The following is an 18,631-nucleotide window of genomic DNA, read 5'->3' on the forward strand; positions in this document are numbered from 1 at the left end:
TGTTTATAGCTCAGATCCCAAAATAATTTTGGGAAAATAAATCCTGTTTTTTTTCCAATGTAATAGATCTTTAAATACCTATGAAACTTGAACCTGTGGCAGTAGTTAGCACCTCCCCTATCGATCTCAGCAAAAGGTTAAATATGATTAGAGTCTGAACTGTCCTTATGACTTCAGGCATAAGATGCTTTTTCACCAAAGTCCTGCATGTCACATGAATGTCCTACTTCATAGCAGTTCTCTCACTCTTTCCAGTTGAGGTTGATAATGGGATTTTGTTCCAGAAACCCTCTGGATTGACTCAAACTCTTCAGAAGAGAGAAGCATATGCCATCACTCTTCACTGTGTCTCTTCTGAGGCTGAAAAATGCAATTCTGGTATCAGGCAGTTTACCCAAGCATTTAAGTTCAGGTTAAGTATTTCTCCAATTACTTTTTTTTTAGTTAGATGAAAACATTATGGGCCAAATTCAGTCCACATTATGTAAGAAATTATTCAAATTAATAATGAAATTAAATATTCATATTTAAATTAATAATTGAGTTAATATTTCAGCTTATGAATATGCATGTATGTAAAATATCACATCTTTTATATTCAAAGAAATACACAATTCACGTTTCATTAGTATTCTGTACCTTAAGTTGCTGTTTATGGTCTTGCCAATCCCACATTATTTTTAAAAAAAATAACAGAAGACAGAGTAACTGTGGATCAAACTCTGAAAAACAAGAGATAGGCCAAGGTAGGGTTTTGTCTTCAAGCAGTTTTAAGTGTGCAATATGTGCTCATTCTTTTTCATTGACCTTTATGATATGACTGAACCTTAAAGTTTGAGAATGTAATCTCAACTTGTTTTCTATAGCCATCAGGGAAGAAATTGCTGTAAAGAGCTGTTAAATCATGTGTCCTCTTGTCATCATGAGACATTTTTAAAGAAAACAGCAGTTTCTATGAGATGGGGTATAATACTCTGTATCCTTAGAGCTGGTAACACATACTACTTCAAAAGTAATGAGAAATAGAAATAACCCAATTTCTTAATACTTGCATTCACTTTACACTTGCTTTTTGCTTGTAACAGTGCCAAAGCAAGCTCTAGTCCTCTTATGGCATGGGGACGCTTTTAGGGGTGGCAGGGGGAGCTGGCAGCAGTTGTATCAAAGGAAAAAAAATGAAATTATTTAAGTGAGAAAGATATATTAATAGTCAGACTTGGCATTTCAAGAAACATACTTCTGGAGGAGATTTTATCACTGTAATAAGGACATTCAACATGAAGACATTCTGCCCTTTCTACCTACTGGCTTTGTTGTCACTTGCCAAATCACATGTGATCACCTGTATAGGACATCCAGCCTCCAGATCTCCAAGCACATCGTCTTGACTCAACCAAATATATAGACAAGGCCACTTTCTGGAGGGTGGTGGGGATGTACAGCCGTTGGTTTGTGGTATCTCGCTTGACATCGTGCCAGTAGAGAGTTAAAATGTTACAGCAAATATATGCTGCACTTACTAAAATACACCCAGTAGTGCCATCCTGTGGTCAGGACTGCGGCTACCAGACGGCTTGTGCACCGTGTCCCGCCTATTTTCTAAAAGCTGGTTTGTCTTGGGTTGTTAAACACAATCTGAGTTGTACCAGGTTCTAAAATTATGGTGGTTTTTTTTCCTCATACGTTCAGTTATTTCTGTTTAATTGCCTAAACAGGAGGGCTGAGAAAGCCTCCATAATTCAGGTTCTGTCACCAGATCTGTAACAGAGAAAACTTTGAAAATCAACTCCAGATAAAGTGTCATCCAGCCTTGGAGAATTTTTTTTGCCACCTTTTGGGAGTGCAGAAACTTTTCCTGATATATGGTCTGCTATAATATATGGTGAAGAGTTCTATTTCATTAAAATACTGTTGTTTTACTAATTGAAATATGAACTCAGCTGTAAGGCAAATTGATGAGAAATGAGAAAGCTGTTGTGTGTCACATATTTGCTGACCAAGGTTTGTTATCCCATGTCCCCATGAATTCTTTGGCTCATTTAAAGCTAACATGTGCAACACCCATTTGAAGAAGGCCTTTAGTCAGATGGAGGCCTGATCGTACAATGCCTCAGATAAAGCAATTCTCATTAAAATAGTATTATGATGGAATAGGAAGAATAATAGTTATGCATAATCTAGGAATACCTTTCTCATTAAAATAATATTATGATGGGATAGCAAGAATAACACATATGCATAATCTAGGAATACCATTGATTTGGGAGAAGGGGCACAGAATTTATAAAGTTTTTGGCTATGGAATGCAGGTAGCAACAGGTCAGATATTTACACATTGGTCTTTAATTCAATAATATGCTAAAGTCTTAAACCAGGAAAATTATATAAAATAAATGGATTTAAGCTATGCAACTTACTAGCAACAGTGCAGAGTTTTAATTGAGTAGTCTTTCATGGTTGTCGTCAAAATATTAAGAAACTTAGAATTAGATTTTTTATAATTATTTTGTTCTATACGTCATACTTCCTTCAGCATTTTAAATAGATTATTTCAAAGTGTGTTTAAAAAAAGGGAAACACTTTCCCAGCACCTAAGTGACAAGTAGATGACAGCAGTTTCCCAAACCAGCACGGCAGGGTGAATCGCCCACCCTTTGCCTTTGCAGAATCCAGCTGTCATTAGTGCTGCTCCTCTGGGAGACTGATGGCCTCTTCTGCCACCCACAGGGGGCCCTTCAGGCTTCAGTTAAATATAGGTGAGACAAAATAGGCATGAATTGACAGCAGGGGGAGAAGGAACTTTTATTATAAATTGAATGAATGTAAAAGAGAATAATTTTACTTGAGATCTTTACATGTTCTTACCCATTGGTGGGTTTGTCAAGTGTCATATTAAAAGTAAAAAGATCACATTTCAGTGTATTGTTACCCTAATGTTTATTCCTCCTTAGTAGCACTAGGACGAGTTAGCAAACACTTACAATGCATTCCAAGATGTTTTTTTCAGGTGCTGCAGTGATCAGAATCTCAGAAGGTTTTAGAATAACTGTTTTTTCCTTCTGGGCAGGACAGCAGGTGAGGATACAAGGATGCAAGTCTGGATATGCAGACAGGAGAACCTTTAAAATTTTTCCCCAAGAAGTTCAGTGCCTCAGTTGTACACATCACATCCTGCAGATTTGCAAACACCCAGCAGCCCAGTTTGGCAGCCACTCAGAAGTGCATCTCCTGTGCATGCAGGGTGCAGCTGGCCCCAGCTCCTTCTGGGTAGGACATCACTTATGCAGACTGATCCAGCACACCATTTTGCACCAAGTCCAGCATGTCCTGTGTGTGTGCCACATGGACAGGTGATCTGCATTAATTCAGTGAGTCCAAAGACAGCTGACTTACTCCACATGCACAGTAGTTCAGAAGAAGGGTATTTCTGTTGGCTGGTTTGAATATTTAGTTCCTGATTCAGGCTCTTCTCCTCACTGGGTGTCTGTCATTGGGGTGGGCAGGTGGAATTGCACAGCCTTACTCTGGCTTCTTTCTGGGCCAGGGCATACCATACATCTCCACAGGCAAAGAGGTAAGAAGGAAAGGGAATGCATGCAGCTGACAGAGGACTAAATGAAGCCACGACCTCCCTCTTAGCTCCCTTGGTGTTCAAAGGAAAGCTTGAGACAATGTCTGAGTACACAGAGTGCAGTGAAGGTGCTCTGTACACCTCATGCAAAACCTCTTGTCCCAAGCATTCAGGGGTCCTCAGTGCAGGCTCTGGGGTTTCTGGTTTGTTGCAGGAGTGAGAAAAGGGACTTGGAGCATAGCTCACCTGAGCAATTACTTTAGAAAAAAATCTGTCAAGAGTTACATGTTTTTGCAGTGTAAGTTCATGATTAGACAAGGACATCACAGAGTCACTGAGACTGGCAGGGACCTCTGGAGAAAGCAGGGTCAGCTAGAGCAGATCGCTCAAGGCTGTGTCCAGTTCAGGTTCAAATATCTTCAAGGATGGAGACTCTACAACCTCTCTGAGCAGCCTGTCACATTGTTTGACAACTCTCACAGGACAAGTTCAGCCTGTACTTAATAGTTTGCAAGTGAGCATGTTGCAGGACACAGTGTTGAAAGCCTTGCTGAAGTGAGAATAAAGAACATCCACCGCTCTCCCTTGTCCCATGAGCTAGTTGTTTCATTGTGGAAGACAAAGAGGATAATCAAGCATGATTTTCCCTTCATAAATCCATGCTGACTGCTCCCAACTACCTTAATATGTTTGGAAATTCTAGGAGGGTGCACTCCTTCCCATTCCTGGGGCCTGAGATGAGGTTTTAGTTCACTGAACCCTTTTTCTTGCTCTTCTTGGGAATAGGAGTCACAGTTGCTTTCTTATAGCCCTCAGGAACCTCCCCTGATTGACAAAAGTTTTCAAAGACAATCAAATGGCCTCAGAACTTGTGGGTGCATTCAGGGGGCAGGAGCACCTCTGCTATGAAGACAGGCTGAGAGAGTTGGGGTTGTTCAGCCTGGAGAAGAGAAGGCTCCAGGGACACCTTATAGCAGCCTTCCAGTACCTGAAGGGGCCTACAGGAAAGCTGGGGAGGGGCTTTTAAAAAGGGCTTGTAGTGATAGGACAAGGTGTAATGGCTTTAAACTGGAAAATGGGAGATTCAGGTTAGACATTAGGAAGAAATTCTCAGAAGACAACTTCCTTCCTGCTTCTTCTTCCCTTCTTTTCTGTCCATGGCCAGCGTCTGGGGGGGACTCCTTTCATCCATCACCATTGACCCCCAGGCTCAAGCTCTCCTGACCCTCATCACTCTGTGCTTTCTCCGGCAGCAGCTCCAGGATTTCTCGAGACTGTTCATAGCCAAGGAGATGCTGTGGGAGTTACTGGGGGTGGGGGAAGGCAATAGGGGTTTTGTACATACCTGAACACATTTGTATATAATTGTATATATTTTCTTTTATCATTGGTATTTAATTAAAGCTGTGTAGTTTAGTTTTCAATCCAGCCAAGTCTCTCTCTTTTTCTCTCTCTCTCTCCTTCCCTACCTGGGTGGGAGGGGGAGGGGATCAAGAGCATTGTTGTCAAACCTGAGTCAAACGGTGACAGAAGCAGACATTTTCCTGTTTTAATGACATCTGTCTGAAATACCTGATGTACATTCAAGTGCCATTGATTTCAAATGACAGTACTGGTACGTTTAAACTCAGGCAGGTCTGTAACTGCTTTGCTGGACTAAAATCTTACTAAATGTATACTAAAATTTTGTAAATAATATAACTTCATGCTTCTTTAAAAGTTTTTCATATATTTACCAAAAAAGGAAAATCTATCTAGGATAAATTCTGTCCTAAGTATTAATTGGGCATGTTTAACCTAGATTTAGTTAGGTGTACTGTATGTTAAATAAATTTTAATTTATTATTTAAGCCCTAATTTATTGGCTTCCCTTGTTTGATTAAATGTAATCTCCTCTTCTGTGTTCATTCAGTGACAAAAAGAAATCTAATGTTGTAAAGTTCATGGTTCAAGTAGAATGCAAAAAATGCAGCAGAAGAGATGAGAATTTTTGCATAAATAGACCCATTTAATAGTAAGAAAGCTTAAACACACAGATCGTTTTCAATGTTTAGGGGTTTTTTACTACTTAGAAGATAAACTTCCACTACAGTTTTCTTTTGTATGCTTGCTTAGGGCAACATCATTTCTTGACAACTGATGTCTGAAGTAATCGGCCTCCTTTGAGATTAGTGATATATCCAAGATTATCTATATCTCTCAGCCTTCCCATAATTCAAAATAAACTGCATGACAGAAAAAAGACTTGATTTTTCACTGCATAAATAGATTTTAATTTCTTTGCTGTGAGTTGAACAAAGATGAGTGTAGTCCATCTCTTCTCTCACATTTTGGCTGTTAAGATACCTTTATCTGCCAAACAGAAAATTACTAGTTAGTTGCAAAGAACTTAAAGTTACTAATTACAATAAATGTACATTGGTTTCCTGCTAATGAAGGGACAGAAAAAAATGTTTGAGGAACAGAAGAACAAAGTCAATAAAACTGGCATATACATTGATAGTAACCAAAATGATTTTGCCCTAAGTCCTCTCTACGTCTCCAAATATATCCAAAGTAAACATATTGATGGGTGATGGAATTCTCCACAGCAACTACTAATTACTGTTTTTCATCATAATAAAGTTGCAAAAGGCAACAGGAAGACATGTTCTGAACACAGGTACAGGGTAGTAAGTAAAAGTTTGGGAGTGTCTGAAAACTCTTTAGTTTGAGAAAATATAAAACTGCTTTCAGCCTGAGCCAGCCATCTTTGATTCACCAACGCATCAATTCAGCTACAAGATGCTGGCAACAGGCACTCTCCAAATGTCATTCTAACAGGTGAAGGAGTCCACTGAAGGAATAAAATTTGTAATTTGCATTCATTTTAACTCGCTGCGGTCTAGCCAGGGTCTCCTCCAAGTGTGCATTTGTTGGCAGTGACTGCTGTGGAGTGAATGGCAGCCATCTGGAATGCTGCTCGTCTGCATCATCACACTTCTGTCCAGGCACTGAGCTTTATTTATGTTCACTAATCACTCTCTGTTATGAAACGTGCTCAAATATGAAACCCTCTATGACAGTGCTTAGAAATTACTTAATCTCATAAAAGTTAAGTTAGCAGACACTGTTTGCCATAGAAAGATTTAATAATCTAATAATTGACTTAAGAAATTACTTAACAGAAAATCTAAGGGAAAATGTATAGTTTAACAGTTGCCTGTGAAAATTGCCTACATTTTTTTCAGATATCAGGCAGATGAGGGAGATTTATACCTCGAGAGCTGTTCTGTTTATAGAGCGTGAGTCCTTTGTGAATGGTCCGTGAAGACTGGGTGGGTTGCACAGATTATCTTATACCACACAGATGCTAGAGACTTTTACTGCTACTACTTAGTGATCATCTGCTGGCACTGAAGAAACAGCCAACAGATTTCTGTATCTTTACAAGTCCGTCTCAGAAAGGGCATCTTTCTCATGCTGAGAGATAATTCCCTTTTTGGAGGGAAATGTGGTTCAGGCAACAAAAGCAGCATCAGCAAGTTAAAAACAAACTTGTGGAGTTTTACTTTGTCAAGGGAATTTAAGGCAGATTTTAAGAGGAAGAAGGCTCTCTTGTGTCTGCAAGCTAGTCTGTTACACTGCAAGCTTCTTGTTAGCATCACAGTACTACACAGAAATTGGTTCCAGGTTTTATTGCATTACATGTTGTGCAGACAAAGTAAGGAGATACGCATTCTTCAATGAGATCAAAGCAATCGCAGGGATGGATAAATAAATAAATGGGCATAGCAAGTGTTACAGAAAATGGGTAGCAGAGAGGATGGAAATTAAAATGAGAAGAATGTAAGCTTATGCAAATTTGCAAGGTTAACATTCTGTTATTACGCTGAAAAGACTACAGATACCATATTAGCTGTAGTCATAAATTTCTAATAGTACAAATGAATAGAGTGGAGCTTGCAGAGTCCTGTGTTTTACTCTGCCATTTCCCAATGTTAATAGGTTGACTTGGCAGCATGATACAATATGTAAAAGTCTGCCTTTAAAAAAGGTAGGATTTGAAGTGATCAGTAGGGCACTACACCCAGATGTATCTGCGCAAGGTTAAGTGTAAGAGACCATGACTATGACAGGATCTGATCACTGCTCATACAAAGTAAAGTATTTATTATTAATATTTTATATAAAACCTGAATTATTTTAGTCCATGTAGTTGTCAGAGCAGAAAAGACATGTTTTCTTAATGTTTAAAGAGCTAGGTGTGGGATTCATCTCAGTTAACTTTACCAGCTCTGAGGTTACATGCCTCATGTAAACTTGTCACTTTAGGCTTTGTCTGCAGTCAATGAAGATATTTAGGCACCTTCAAAGCAATGTTCATTCCACCTGTCTCCAAGCAGCTGCTTTAAGTCACTTTTTTCTTTCCCTGAAATTAGAGGGAGCCTTCATCACCTAATTTTTGCCATATAAATTGAGGTGGGTGAATTCTTATCCATTACAACTGACTTCAGTAAAGGCCAGAGATTTCAGTACTCTGTACAGCAGACTAAGAAACTCAGACTTTATAACAAGATATTTTCAAAATTAGCAGATCTTGATAAAAAGCCTGTCTCTTGTCCATCTTGTCCATTTCCTCCTCTATGAAGTATTACTTTCCAGCCTCTGTAGAAGCATTTGAAATTCAGGAATGAAATGCAAAATAAAATGGTGCAGGAGTTTATTCAGCTTCAAGTGGAAACAAAGTGTTTCTTAAATATATATATATATATATATATATATATATATATATATATATATATATATCCTGAGAAAAATTATTTATAGTACAAATGACAGCAGTTCCTTGAGACTAATATTTTAGGGTGGGTGGGAGACTGTTACTGCTGTGTAATTTCCAATAAGTCATTTTCTAAGTCTTGTGTCCTGCCTTTCTGACATACCAATTAATATCAGGATAGCTTATGAGGCTTTCAGGTTAGAGTTAACACTAAAACCAATATATATCTCTCAGATGTATCGATGTACTGATATTGTTAGTCCCACATTTGCCAGCCTCTGGATATTTCGCTTCCCAGGACCATCATCAAAACTAACTTGGATATGACTATGTTATAAAAAATATATTATCAGTGGGAAGAGGAAAGTGAAAATCTGACAGCCACATAGTATCAGTACTAGATCATGTGAAGAATAAAGACACCAAGCCCCATTTTAGCCTCATTCCTTATGCCAGCTTTTTTCATCCATGCTTTCTTATTCAAGAGTTTTCCACTACAAGAGTAGTAATTAAAGTTAAATCACTGCGTGGAATTCTCACTCTTGGGGAATCTAGATCTCTGGTTCATCCTCCTTGCATGTCTTTTTATCAGTGCTAGGAACCATCACAGGCCTCCACAACTGCAGAAATAAACATATAGTCAAAACAACAGGCTAATGGCTTTGTTTGTTCCTCTGCACTGATCAGGTGCAGGGCTGCTTGAAAGGTACCCCGTGCTGCTCTGATGATACGATTGTGACCCTTTAAATTCCCCTTTTCCACTCCCATGCTCTTTTCCTCTACCATGGTCATGCAATCCCAGATAAACAGCCTGTCCCTGCTCATTCTTTTCCCACTAGTTCCAATGTTGCTGATTTTACATCCTTATTCAGTATTTATGATCGAGTTACCCTAGACGTTTCTGCCTTGGTCAGCAATGCTGTTAAGCTCATACCCCTGGTTGTGCTGTTTCTCAGGTTGCTATCTTGTTAGTGTAGCCTCTAAGGTTAGCTGTTTGCATATGCAGTCCTCCCTTTTTGCTTTTTGTTATGCCTGGTATTTCTCAAGTCATTATCTTGTTAGTGTAGCTGCATTTCAGGTTCAAGAGTTTGCACACATACCCTCACACCCAGAAGCCAGACTGGTGAAGCTGCTGTTGGAAGCACCTTCTCCTTTATCTACTTGGTCTGAATTACCAGAGACAGCCCTCATGGCCAGTGACAGCTAGACCTTGAGGGAAATGTCACACTTAACCTTCTGCTTTCTGCCTGCCCTTCTCCTCTTAGAAAGGCCACAAAAGACATGCATATGGTCCAGCCTATTGCTGCATCCTCTGGCATGTTGCTCCGTGTGTCTTCCTTGGCTGCCCTACAGTGGTAACCCAGAGTGGGAAACGCTTATTCACCCTTCTCTCCTGGACCAGACCATGGCATGCTTTCTGGTGACTTCTTCCATTTCCTGCCTGCTCTGGCCTCTGAGCTATGTGGAGAAGCTGCCCAGAAAGGGTCCATTATTATGTGTTGGCTGTTTTCCTGGAGAACATTCATTTCCCTTTTACCCAGATTACCTCTGTGGCAATTTGGCAATGAAACTGGTTGAATGGGAATGGGATTGGCTGCATTACAAGGGTGTGAGACCTACATCAGTTCTTTTATCAGGAAGGTGCTCTTCCCCCAACTAGAAGACAAAAAGGAAGAGATCAGAGAGGCTCTATGCTCCACTCACCTGGCTTAATGCAGAATGACACCTTGAAGACAGTTTGCCAGCATAAAGGTCACCTATAGACATTTCCTTATACTACAAAGGCCAAATTAATATTTAGGTGTCACAATGGAACTGCATCTTTCAGTTTTTCACAATTATTTGCTAGGGACCAGCAGGATGAAGTGGGAAAGTACCTTGTCTATCACCTGAAGTAGTTGCTGCTGCTGTTGCTGCTCATCTGTGTAGTGAATCTTTCTCCTTGGGCTTACACATGCAGTAGCAGGGCATTAGAGATTATTGTTTTCCTGAGGTAGAAGAAAAGAAACTCAATCATGAGGAAAAAGTCCAGACTAAGCAAAACTACTGTATTTGGTTTCATTATCTGTCTAGTATCAGCTGACATTTCCCTGCCATCAGACCATCAGGTCACATTCCAGTTGGAGACAGCGTTTGCCACCCAAATAAGCAAAAATATAATAATGAGGAATAGAATTAAATTTCTGTATCCACAAAAAAAAAAAAAATGCTTCTCCTTCCACATACAGATGGCTGTTGATATGTCATAAAACATATCACCATGCTAAGTAATAAAAACGATATGGTAGGAAAAAAAAAAGGAACAGAGAATTTGCACCCTGAACCTCATGATCTGTTTCTTACTGACAGTTTAGTAGGACAGTAGGTAATACTTAAGATGAAAAGAAGGGATGATTCTTTGAGTTCAGTCAGGTTTGAACTAAATCCAAATTTTTAATGAGTGTAGGGATGTTGTGGGTTTTTGGCATGGTCCAGCACTTCTGGAAATGCCAATTGGCAGCAAGCTGATCATACTACCATAATAACAGTGCTAGGCAAGCAAGATTTCTGTTTGGGTGCAATATGAAGGGTGAGCAGATTGTCCTTTAGGTAACAACAGCCCCCATGAAATTCATCTTAGACCAGGACTTTATCAGAGATATTTAACAAATACTTCACAGATAAATTTAGAAGACACAAAATATTACTTTGGGATCACTTCATTACATGTTCTTTGTTTAAATGTAGCTTGTCTACCATGACTCAATTACAATTCTATTTCTGTAAAATATTTTGCTTTCCATACAAATTGCTGAAAAGAATTTTCAAAATATCAATACATGTTAAGCACTTAGTATTCTCAGGATCTCCTGAAAAGCCCATCTGCTATGCAAATTGATACCCAAGAGTAACCTCTGAATGAGGATTCATAAAGGCATGGTTCAGAAAAACAATTAGCATATATTTACCTTCCAGTGATTTCCATAAAATATAGATTTTTACTTGAATGCTTTATACAGTGAGGAGTGATTTCCTGAGCTGAAGTTGTACTCATTGCAACTAACAACATCAATATATTGTTTACTTATTAATGTATTTGTGTTTTATTTGCTCTTTTCCTCTACCAAGTTCAATTCAAAGTAATGGAACATACGTTTGTGCACTCAATTATTCATTAAGCATGTTCTGTGTGATTTCCACACCCTATGGGATGAAGTGACTTTTCTTCTTAGTTGCTTTCAGGAGCACATGTCCCCGCTGACTCTTTCTCTCCTGTCCCCTAGTGCACCTGGTGGACATCTGGAATGTGATAGAAGCCTTGCGGGAAAATGCGTTGAACAACCTGGATCCCAACATCGAACTGAACGTGGCTCGCCTGGAAGCTGTGATTTCAACCATCTTCTACCAGCTCAACAAACGGATGCCAACAACCCACCAGATCAACGTGGAACAATCCATCAGCTTACTGCTCAACTTCTTACTAGCAGCCTTTGATCCGTAAGTCTGCCTTTCTTCCTTCCTCTCCCAGCTGGAGAAAGGATTTGACTTGTTCTAGAAATACCTTTGGAAAGCAACTGAACAAGCTCAATTCTGACCAAAATAACAAGCATGTGAATAGAACTAACTAGGGAAAGAACCTAAATTAAGGACCTCTGCTTTCCTTTCTGCCAAGCCAAATTCAGCACAACTGTGTTTTCATCCAGTTACTCAGACTTGTTCCAGTTTATATCAAAGTGGAATTATCTACAGAAACAAATTTACATCCACTTCTAATTTGCCTTGTTATTTATTGACACACCAGTGGCTGACACCAGTGCAATGCTTCTGCAGCAGTGACATGGGTTAATAGCTCATTATTTTGAAAGAGTTCATTTTCCTGCAAGTTTGTGCAGCTGTAAGCAGATTTTTTTTTTTTCTGGCTCATGCCAGTGCAGCATAATTTTGAGACTGTGACAGAAATAAGTTAAAGACCTGGAGGGGAAGCTGGAATTCATGTTGTTTATTACTGCATGGGACCTATATTACAAAAAGGACAAGTTTGAGATCGAACGAACCACTTACTGTAATGAGTATGCTGTGTATACATATTAATGTTTCTGAATACACAGTCGTCAACCTATACTGCAACATTTGCCATCCTCAAAGCCAAATTATTGGAGAACAGTGGTTAAATCTGACAGATGCAGGTGGCCCATTGCCTCTTTATAGGCTTGTATTTTGAAAATTCACCAGCTGAAAGCATTGCCCATGTTGCATTAAAGTAAGCATGCTACCCCTTTTTCCCTCCCTCTTACCCATCTTCTCTCTTGAGGGTCCCCGTGCTGGGTCCTGTTGTGCACCTTTCTGAGCCAGACCAGCCGGCAGCTCAGTTGCCATGGCAACAGTGAGTAAAAGTAGATGCTGCAGCCAACCTCCCCTCCAGCCCCTCCGAGGGTAACAAAAAAGAAGACAATCCATTGTGAAACTGTAGCCTTCAGAAATATTTTTCTCTCCTCGAGGGCAGTAAAAGGAGGAACAGACATCTTAATTTTTAGCATTGTGGCCATGACAAGGCTGTCCTTCCACTAAAAGGAATATGAAAACGGCTGGACATGCATGTTGGTGCATGCCACAAGCAAACTGCTTCCAAGCTGGTAAACACAAGGAAAGACCCAGGGCCATGGAAGCAAGATCTGCAATAATGTGCTTGTTTTGTAGCTCTTTGTAACAGCCGTAGAGATCTCAGCTAGATGTCAAGGCTGCTTGCAGAGGAGAGGATTTTACTCCCCTGTACGGAAACAGAATGTGCTTAAAGGTGAAAGGTTTTGCTTTCGCTGAGAACATCCTATGTGCTGTGGATTGTGACCTGTTTCTGGGCTCCCATAAGGGCCTGTGGGGATGAGGAGGCTGTGACCCTCACCCCATTTGCCAAGCAGCAGTTTGGTTTGTCATCGTGCCTTGAGCAGGGTGCACAGAATCACAGAATCGTTCTGGTTGAATGAGAGCTTTAAGATTATCGAGCCCAACCGTAACCTATCTCTACCAAGTCCAGTGCTTAAACCATGTTCCTAAGCACCACATCTATACATCTCTTAACCACCTCCAGGGATGGTGAATCAACCACCTCCCTGGGCAGCCTGTTCCACTGTTTAATGACCCTCTCAGAGAGAAGTTTCTTCTGATACCTAATCTAAACCTTCCCTGGTGCAGCTTGAGGCCATTTCCTCTTGTCTTATCACTTGTTGCTAGGGAGAAGAAACCAACCTCCACCTCACTACAGCCTCCTTTCAGGTAGATGCAGACAACCATAAGATCTCCCCTCAGCCTCCTCTTCTCCAGGCTAAACAACCCCAGTTCCCTCAGACGTTCCTCATAAGGCTCACAGGATGTGCTTCCCAGAAGGAAAGAAACACCCAAAGGACCCCCAGGAATTGGCTCCCAGCTCTAGGGTCTGAGACAGGGATTGTTTGCCTATCACCCCATTTTAAATGTGCCAAACATCTGGGGTGAGGGTCAGGTGCAATCTGAGATATTTAAGTTCAGTTTTCATGGAGATCTATGCCAACTAGATTTCTCTTTACAGCAATGGGAGTCTGGACAGCTATCACAGTTATAGACATATAATTTAAGCATCTGATTCTCTAAACATTCCCTACCCTTTTGGTATTATTCCGATCATCAAAGCTTTTGGTCAAGTGTTGGTTTAGTGACCACTGATGGTCGAAATTTCCATTTCTGGGAAGCAAAGGGAGAGAGGTGACTCGACATGCTGAAGGGGCAGTGTGAGAACTGCTGGCTCTAACTAGAGCTGATGTCTCTGCTTCCTGTGTGGCACTTTTCCCTCCCTTCCCTTGCAGTGCAGCAGAAAGGTCCTTCTCTGCTGAAGGCTACAGGTTGGTAGAAGGAGGAAAAAGTTCTTTTCTTGTGGCCCCATTCTCAGAGGGAAGCAATTAACTGCATATAGGGGGAGCAGGGGTGGAATTGTGGGGCAGGATGAAGTCTTGTTCTCACTCTCCCCCCATTTATAGAAACTTTGACAGCTAAACTAAATTGTCAGCAGTCTTCTCTGATGAAAAAAGGGTTTTTACTAGGTGCATGAATCATAGTGAAATCATGACAGTCACCCCTAAAATAATCCTGTTATCTTTGATCAGGGTTCACTCCTCTGTTTCTTAGGCTTGTGTTTTAAGGAAACAGTTAGCCTACAGAAGTGCTATCCAAATTTCTAGGTGGCTACTGAGGAATTATTTTTCATGTTTATTAATGAATGTTAATATGATCACATTTGATTCTATCAATACAGACAACAACAAAAAAACCCCAAAACCCTAGAAAACCCAGAACAGCTTTCTAAGACCAAAACAATGGACCAAACCCAAACAGCTCTTCAGTATAAATGAGAAGGCTGTTCTAAGTGATCATGAATGTTTTTGGTGTTCGTGGCTACAGAGAGCAATGGATTCTCTTGTGGTACTCTGGGTAGGTCCAGAGAAGGTTGTGCAGTTTCTCATGTGCCATTTGAAATGCAAAGAAAGAGAGTGGAGAAATGGAGTCTGAGACTTAACAAATATGAAAGGTCCACAAGGGACAAGTTAACATGTGATTTAAAATCCAATAAGCATAACACTGTCCCATTTATTTAGTTCTAGTTAAAATATTCTGCCCCACATGTACTGTGCTGGCTGAAGATCCTCCAGGCTTTACAAAGAACTTCTTCCTTCATTTATAGCTTGCTGAAAACCTGGCAGGGAGTATTTCCCTAGGCCTGCAATACAGATGTCTTCTCCAGAGCTAGAACCTCGCTAGCAAGAGTCAAGACGAATCCTGATGCAATGCTGTGACTTGTGGGCCATCTTGCCCACTGCCTGTGCTGAACTTTCCTCCCAATTTCTTAATTATTTTTTCACTGCCTTGGGGATTCATTAGGCCTACAGGTAATTATATTTCTCTGCTGCTCAAGCCTGAAAGGAGGAAATAGTGAGAAAAGGCTCTAGTGTATAAGAATTCACATGTCACAGAGTACGATGCTTCTTCATGCCAAGCTAAAACCAAAGTGCAACCATACAAAACTACAAGTCAACAAAATAAAAACTCACAAACAGAAATGCTACTCCAATTAATTTGCCATTAGTGTGTGAAAGACAACATCATGTGGTGGAGGACCCCGGCAGACCAAAACCAGTGAGCAGAAGGAAGCAGTCAGACTTGAAAAAACCTGGATAAAAACATGATGGATTTGCATTTTTAACTGCATGTTAAAATTTGTCCATAGCTTTTGCTTCAAGGTCTAAGGTGATGAACTGGCTTTATGAAATAATAGCATAGTTCTTCACTGGCACATAAGTACTATGTTAAAAGATGACAAGTTCAAACCTTTCTGAAAAAATCATCCGTTGGGTGTCAAAGCCTGTGCAGGCGGCTAGGTGGAATGTCAACCTCGTTCAATTGAGCTATTCCCAGAAAGACTCTTCTTAAACAAACCATAAAATATTCTGTGCTAGATCACCTTCAGCACTGATGCAGTATTGCAGTGCAGCTATTCCTGCTTTCAAGATCATAGCTGATTTTTCTCTGTCTCTTCGATGTACCTGTGCTGTCAATAGAGGAGTGCCCTCTGGACTATGGTACAGACTCAATCTGGCTGAAGGGGCTTGACTTCTACAAAGAAAAAAGGAAATATTAACACCCTTGCTTAATCAAATACACATTTGCATCCTATACAATAAATATCAATTCATTCACATACATGTTCAGTACATAAAGATGTTCAGTATCTATTTTGGAAGTATAACTTCTTGCTCATCCATCTATTCAGAGCTGTGAAGCATTTCATTTCTTCTCTTCTTCCACCATTGGAAGCTGTACAGGCCAGCTATTTTTTACAAAGTTCACAAAAAAAATTGCATTTCTGAGATTTGCTCATTATGCAGTTTTCTCTCCTAAATGAAATAATTTTGCTTGATTCCAATAAAATTTCCTGTCTGAAACCCATTTGTGAAAATGGGAATTTGTAATTACAACCTCTGACACTTCAGAACTGGCTGCCTTGATTAAGGTGGGCAGTAGGAGGCCCGCAAGTGTTGAAGAAATTTTCTTACTTTTGGAAAAGGTAACTTAAAGTGTTGGAGGAACACCACTTCTTGCTAGTTAATGAGAAAATTATTTTCTCAGTGTCCATTTCATGGGACGCATCTGCTGTTTCTAAAGATGTTACTTCTTTATAGATTTCCCCACCATATGGCTGTCTCATTTGAGAAGTGCTAGGGATCCTGACAAGTGTCAGTGGCATCCATTTGGCACCACTTTCTTTGCTGACCCAAAAGGCAAATTCAGGCCCTGGAGCTGGACTTTGCCTTGCATGGTGTGGGTTTTATCTGGCAGTCTATGGGGCTTTCTTGCTCTGGGAAGAGGCTGTTGCTCTCAGCAGCCATGCATTTGAAGAGGAAACCCTCTGCTCTGCTCTGGTGTCTAAAAGCATGTATTATTTTTTTGCCCTTTTTTCCCCAAGCAGCAGGAGATAACCTTAAGCCCTGGCCATCGTTCCCTTTCCTAAGTACTCCATCCTGTGCGGTTGCCAAGTGCACATCAGTTTCAAGATTTGCCTTTGCCATCGTTTATGCTTCTAATGCTTTTCTGAGGAGTAACCTCAGTAAGAGAGGTGCTACATAAAATCAAAATATTTTAGGTCCTCTCCTGTTTCCACTACTAAAATTTGTATCTCTTTGCAGTAGCCAGCCTGAATCTTCTTTCAGGGAGCACCAACTTCAATAGACATCTTCATGCTGCTGTTAACCACTGCTTCACGATTTGCTTTTACACAGCAAACACCGCAAGGCCCCAGTGCTGCCAGTCGAGGACATCTGTAGTGCTTAGACATAGCTTAGGGCTCTTCTGGATCCAAATGGTATTGCCAGTTCTTAGGCCCCATTATCCTATCTCTTCATCACTCATATATATATATTTATATATGCATGCATGCGTATATATGTATTCAGACATACATACATTTGAAGGGCAAGTTGAACTTATACTGCCTCTAGTGATGCTTTTATGAATACTAATAACCAATACAAAATACAGTGTTAAAAATAATAATGTCAAATGGACAGACTGAAAAAATAAATTAAATATTTTCTTTTCCTGCTCCTCTGTTCCATAACAAGCATTTGAGTGTGGGAGAAGCCAGTGGTTCTAGGATGGAAAGCTGAAGGCAAGTTGATATGTGTCTGCCATTCAAAAATATAATCCTGTTAGTAACTGTAACTGAACCTACTGGGAAAAAATAATCTAAATCTGAAACACTTCCACCTGGGCTTTATTTTTTCCTCTAATACTTCCGTTGCTTCTCAATAACACCATTGCTTTTGATTAGCATGTATTTTTCTTAAGTATAACCACTCTTTTAAATGCAGGTAAGAAACTCATGATGAAACAGTGAAGAAAAATTCCCAGAGACCTAGAGGGTAGCTTGCATAAAAATAATACAACATGGCCAAATTCCTAGCCTTAGCTGCAGAAGTGCTACGTCCTGTTTTACAGAAATTAAAATCCAGCCAACTAAGGATTGAAATACAGAAGACTGGAAGATACTCTGAAATTTCTGTAGTGTCATTTTAATCTTACAAAGCCAGTCAATGAGAACACAATGTAATGGAAAAGAATATATGCGCAAAAACTGACATTGAAAAACATAGTAAAGATTTATTTCTTAAATAGTTAAGAAGCTGTGAATTTAGTTCTTCTTGTGAGCATCTCTGGTGAATTTTCTGTCAAAAAGCATAATTTTAAATGTCTGTGAATAATAGTTAGAATTATTATTTAGGATTGTGGGTTACACTGAGCTAGAACTAAGTGCAGTGTAAAGATGATTAGCTTGCCTAACTTAGGCAGCTGACTCATTTTCTAAAGTCTGAGTGACTTAATGAAGAGAGATGCAGTCTGTGTCTTTCCAGAATCAGTTTATCCTTTAGTTCTGATCAGACACAATTTTCTTCATTAGAATCGTGAGGGACAATCAACAGAGTAATTTCATAAATATTGATGGGGAGAGCTAACTTCCTATACGTTGCTATTGCCACTGCACTTGGACTATCTTATGTAAGGCATATCTATTCTAACAGGGAATTCCTTATAAGCATAATGTTCCCTGATAAAGACTGAAAATCACAGATCCTCCACTTCCAAAAAATGACACAAAAAATTATTATCTTGACCCATCATTAGCAGCAGAATTTAGAAGGAGACATGGATGCCATTTTGTAAAGCTCACAAATATTGGCTGACTGTGTCTCTTTTTTAAAGCATGATGGCAATGTGTTCTCACATAATACAGTGAGAAC

General features: G+C 39.9%; 1 protein-coding gene across 31 annotated transcripts in view; it reads left to right on the plus strand.

Annotated features, from left to right (window-relative positions):
• The window catches only part of DTNA (dystrobrevin alpha), a 230,251-nt gene that overhangs the window by 150,237 nt on the left and 61,383 nt on the right, over positions 1 to 18,631 (plus strand). For all 31 annotated transcript variants that reach the window (XM_051612641.1, XM_051612644.1, XM_051612646.1 and 28 more), the window contains one exon: positions 11,597 to 11,810. In XM_051612641.1, the coding sequence (XP_051468601.1) occupies positions 11,597 to 11,810 (214 nt within the window). The remainder of the gene's footprint in view (positions 1 to 11,596; positions 11,811 to 18,631) is intronic.

The sequence above is a fragment of the Apus apus genome, chromosome 2 (assembly GCF_020740795.1).
Source record: "Apus apus isolate bApuApu2 chromosome 2, bApuApu2.pri.cur, whole genome shotgun sequence".
Classification (NCBI taxonomy): Eukaryota; Metazoa; Chordata; class Aves; order Apodiformes; family Apodidae; genus Apus; species Apus apus.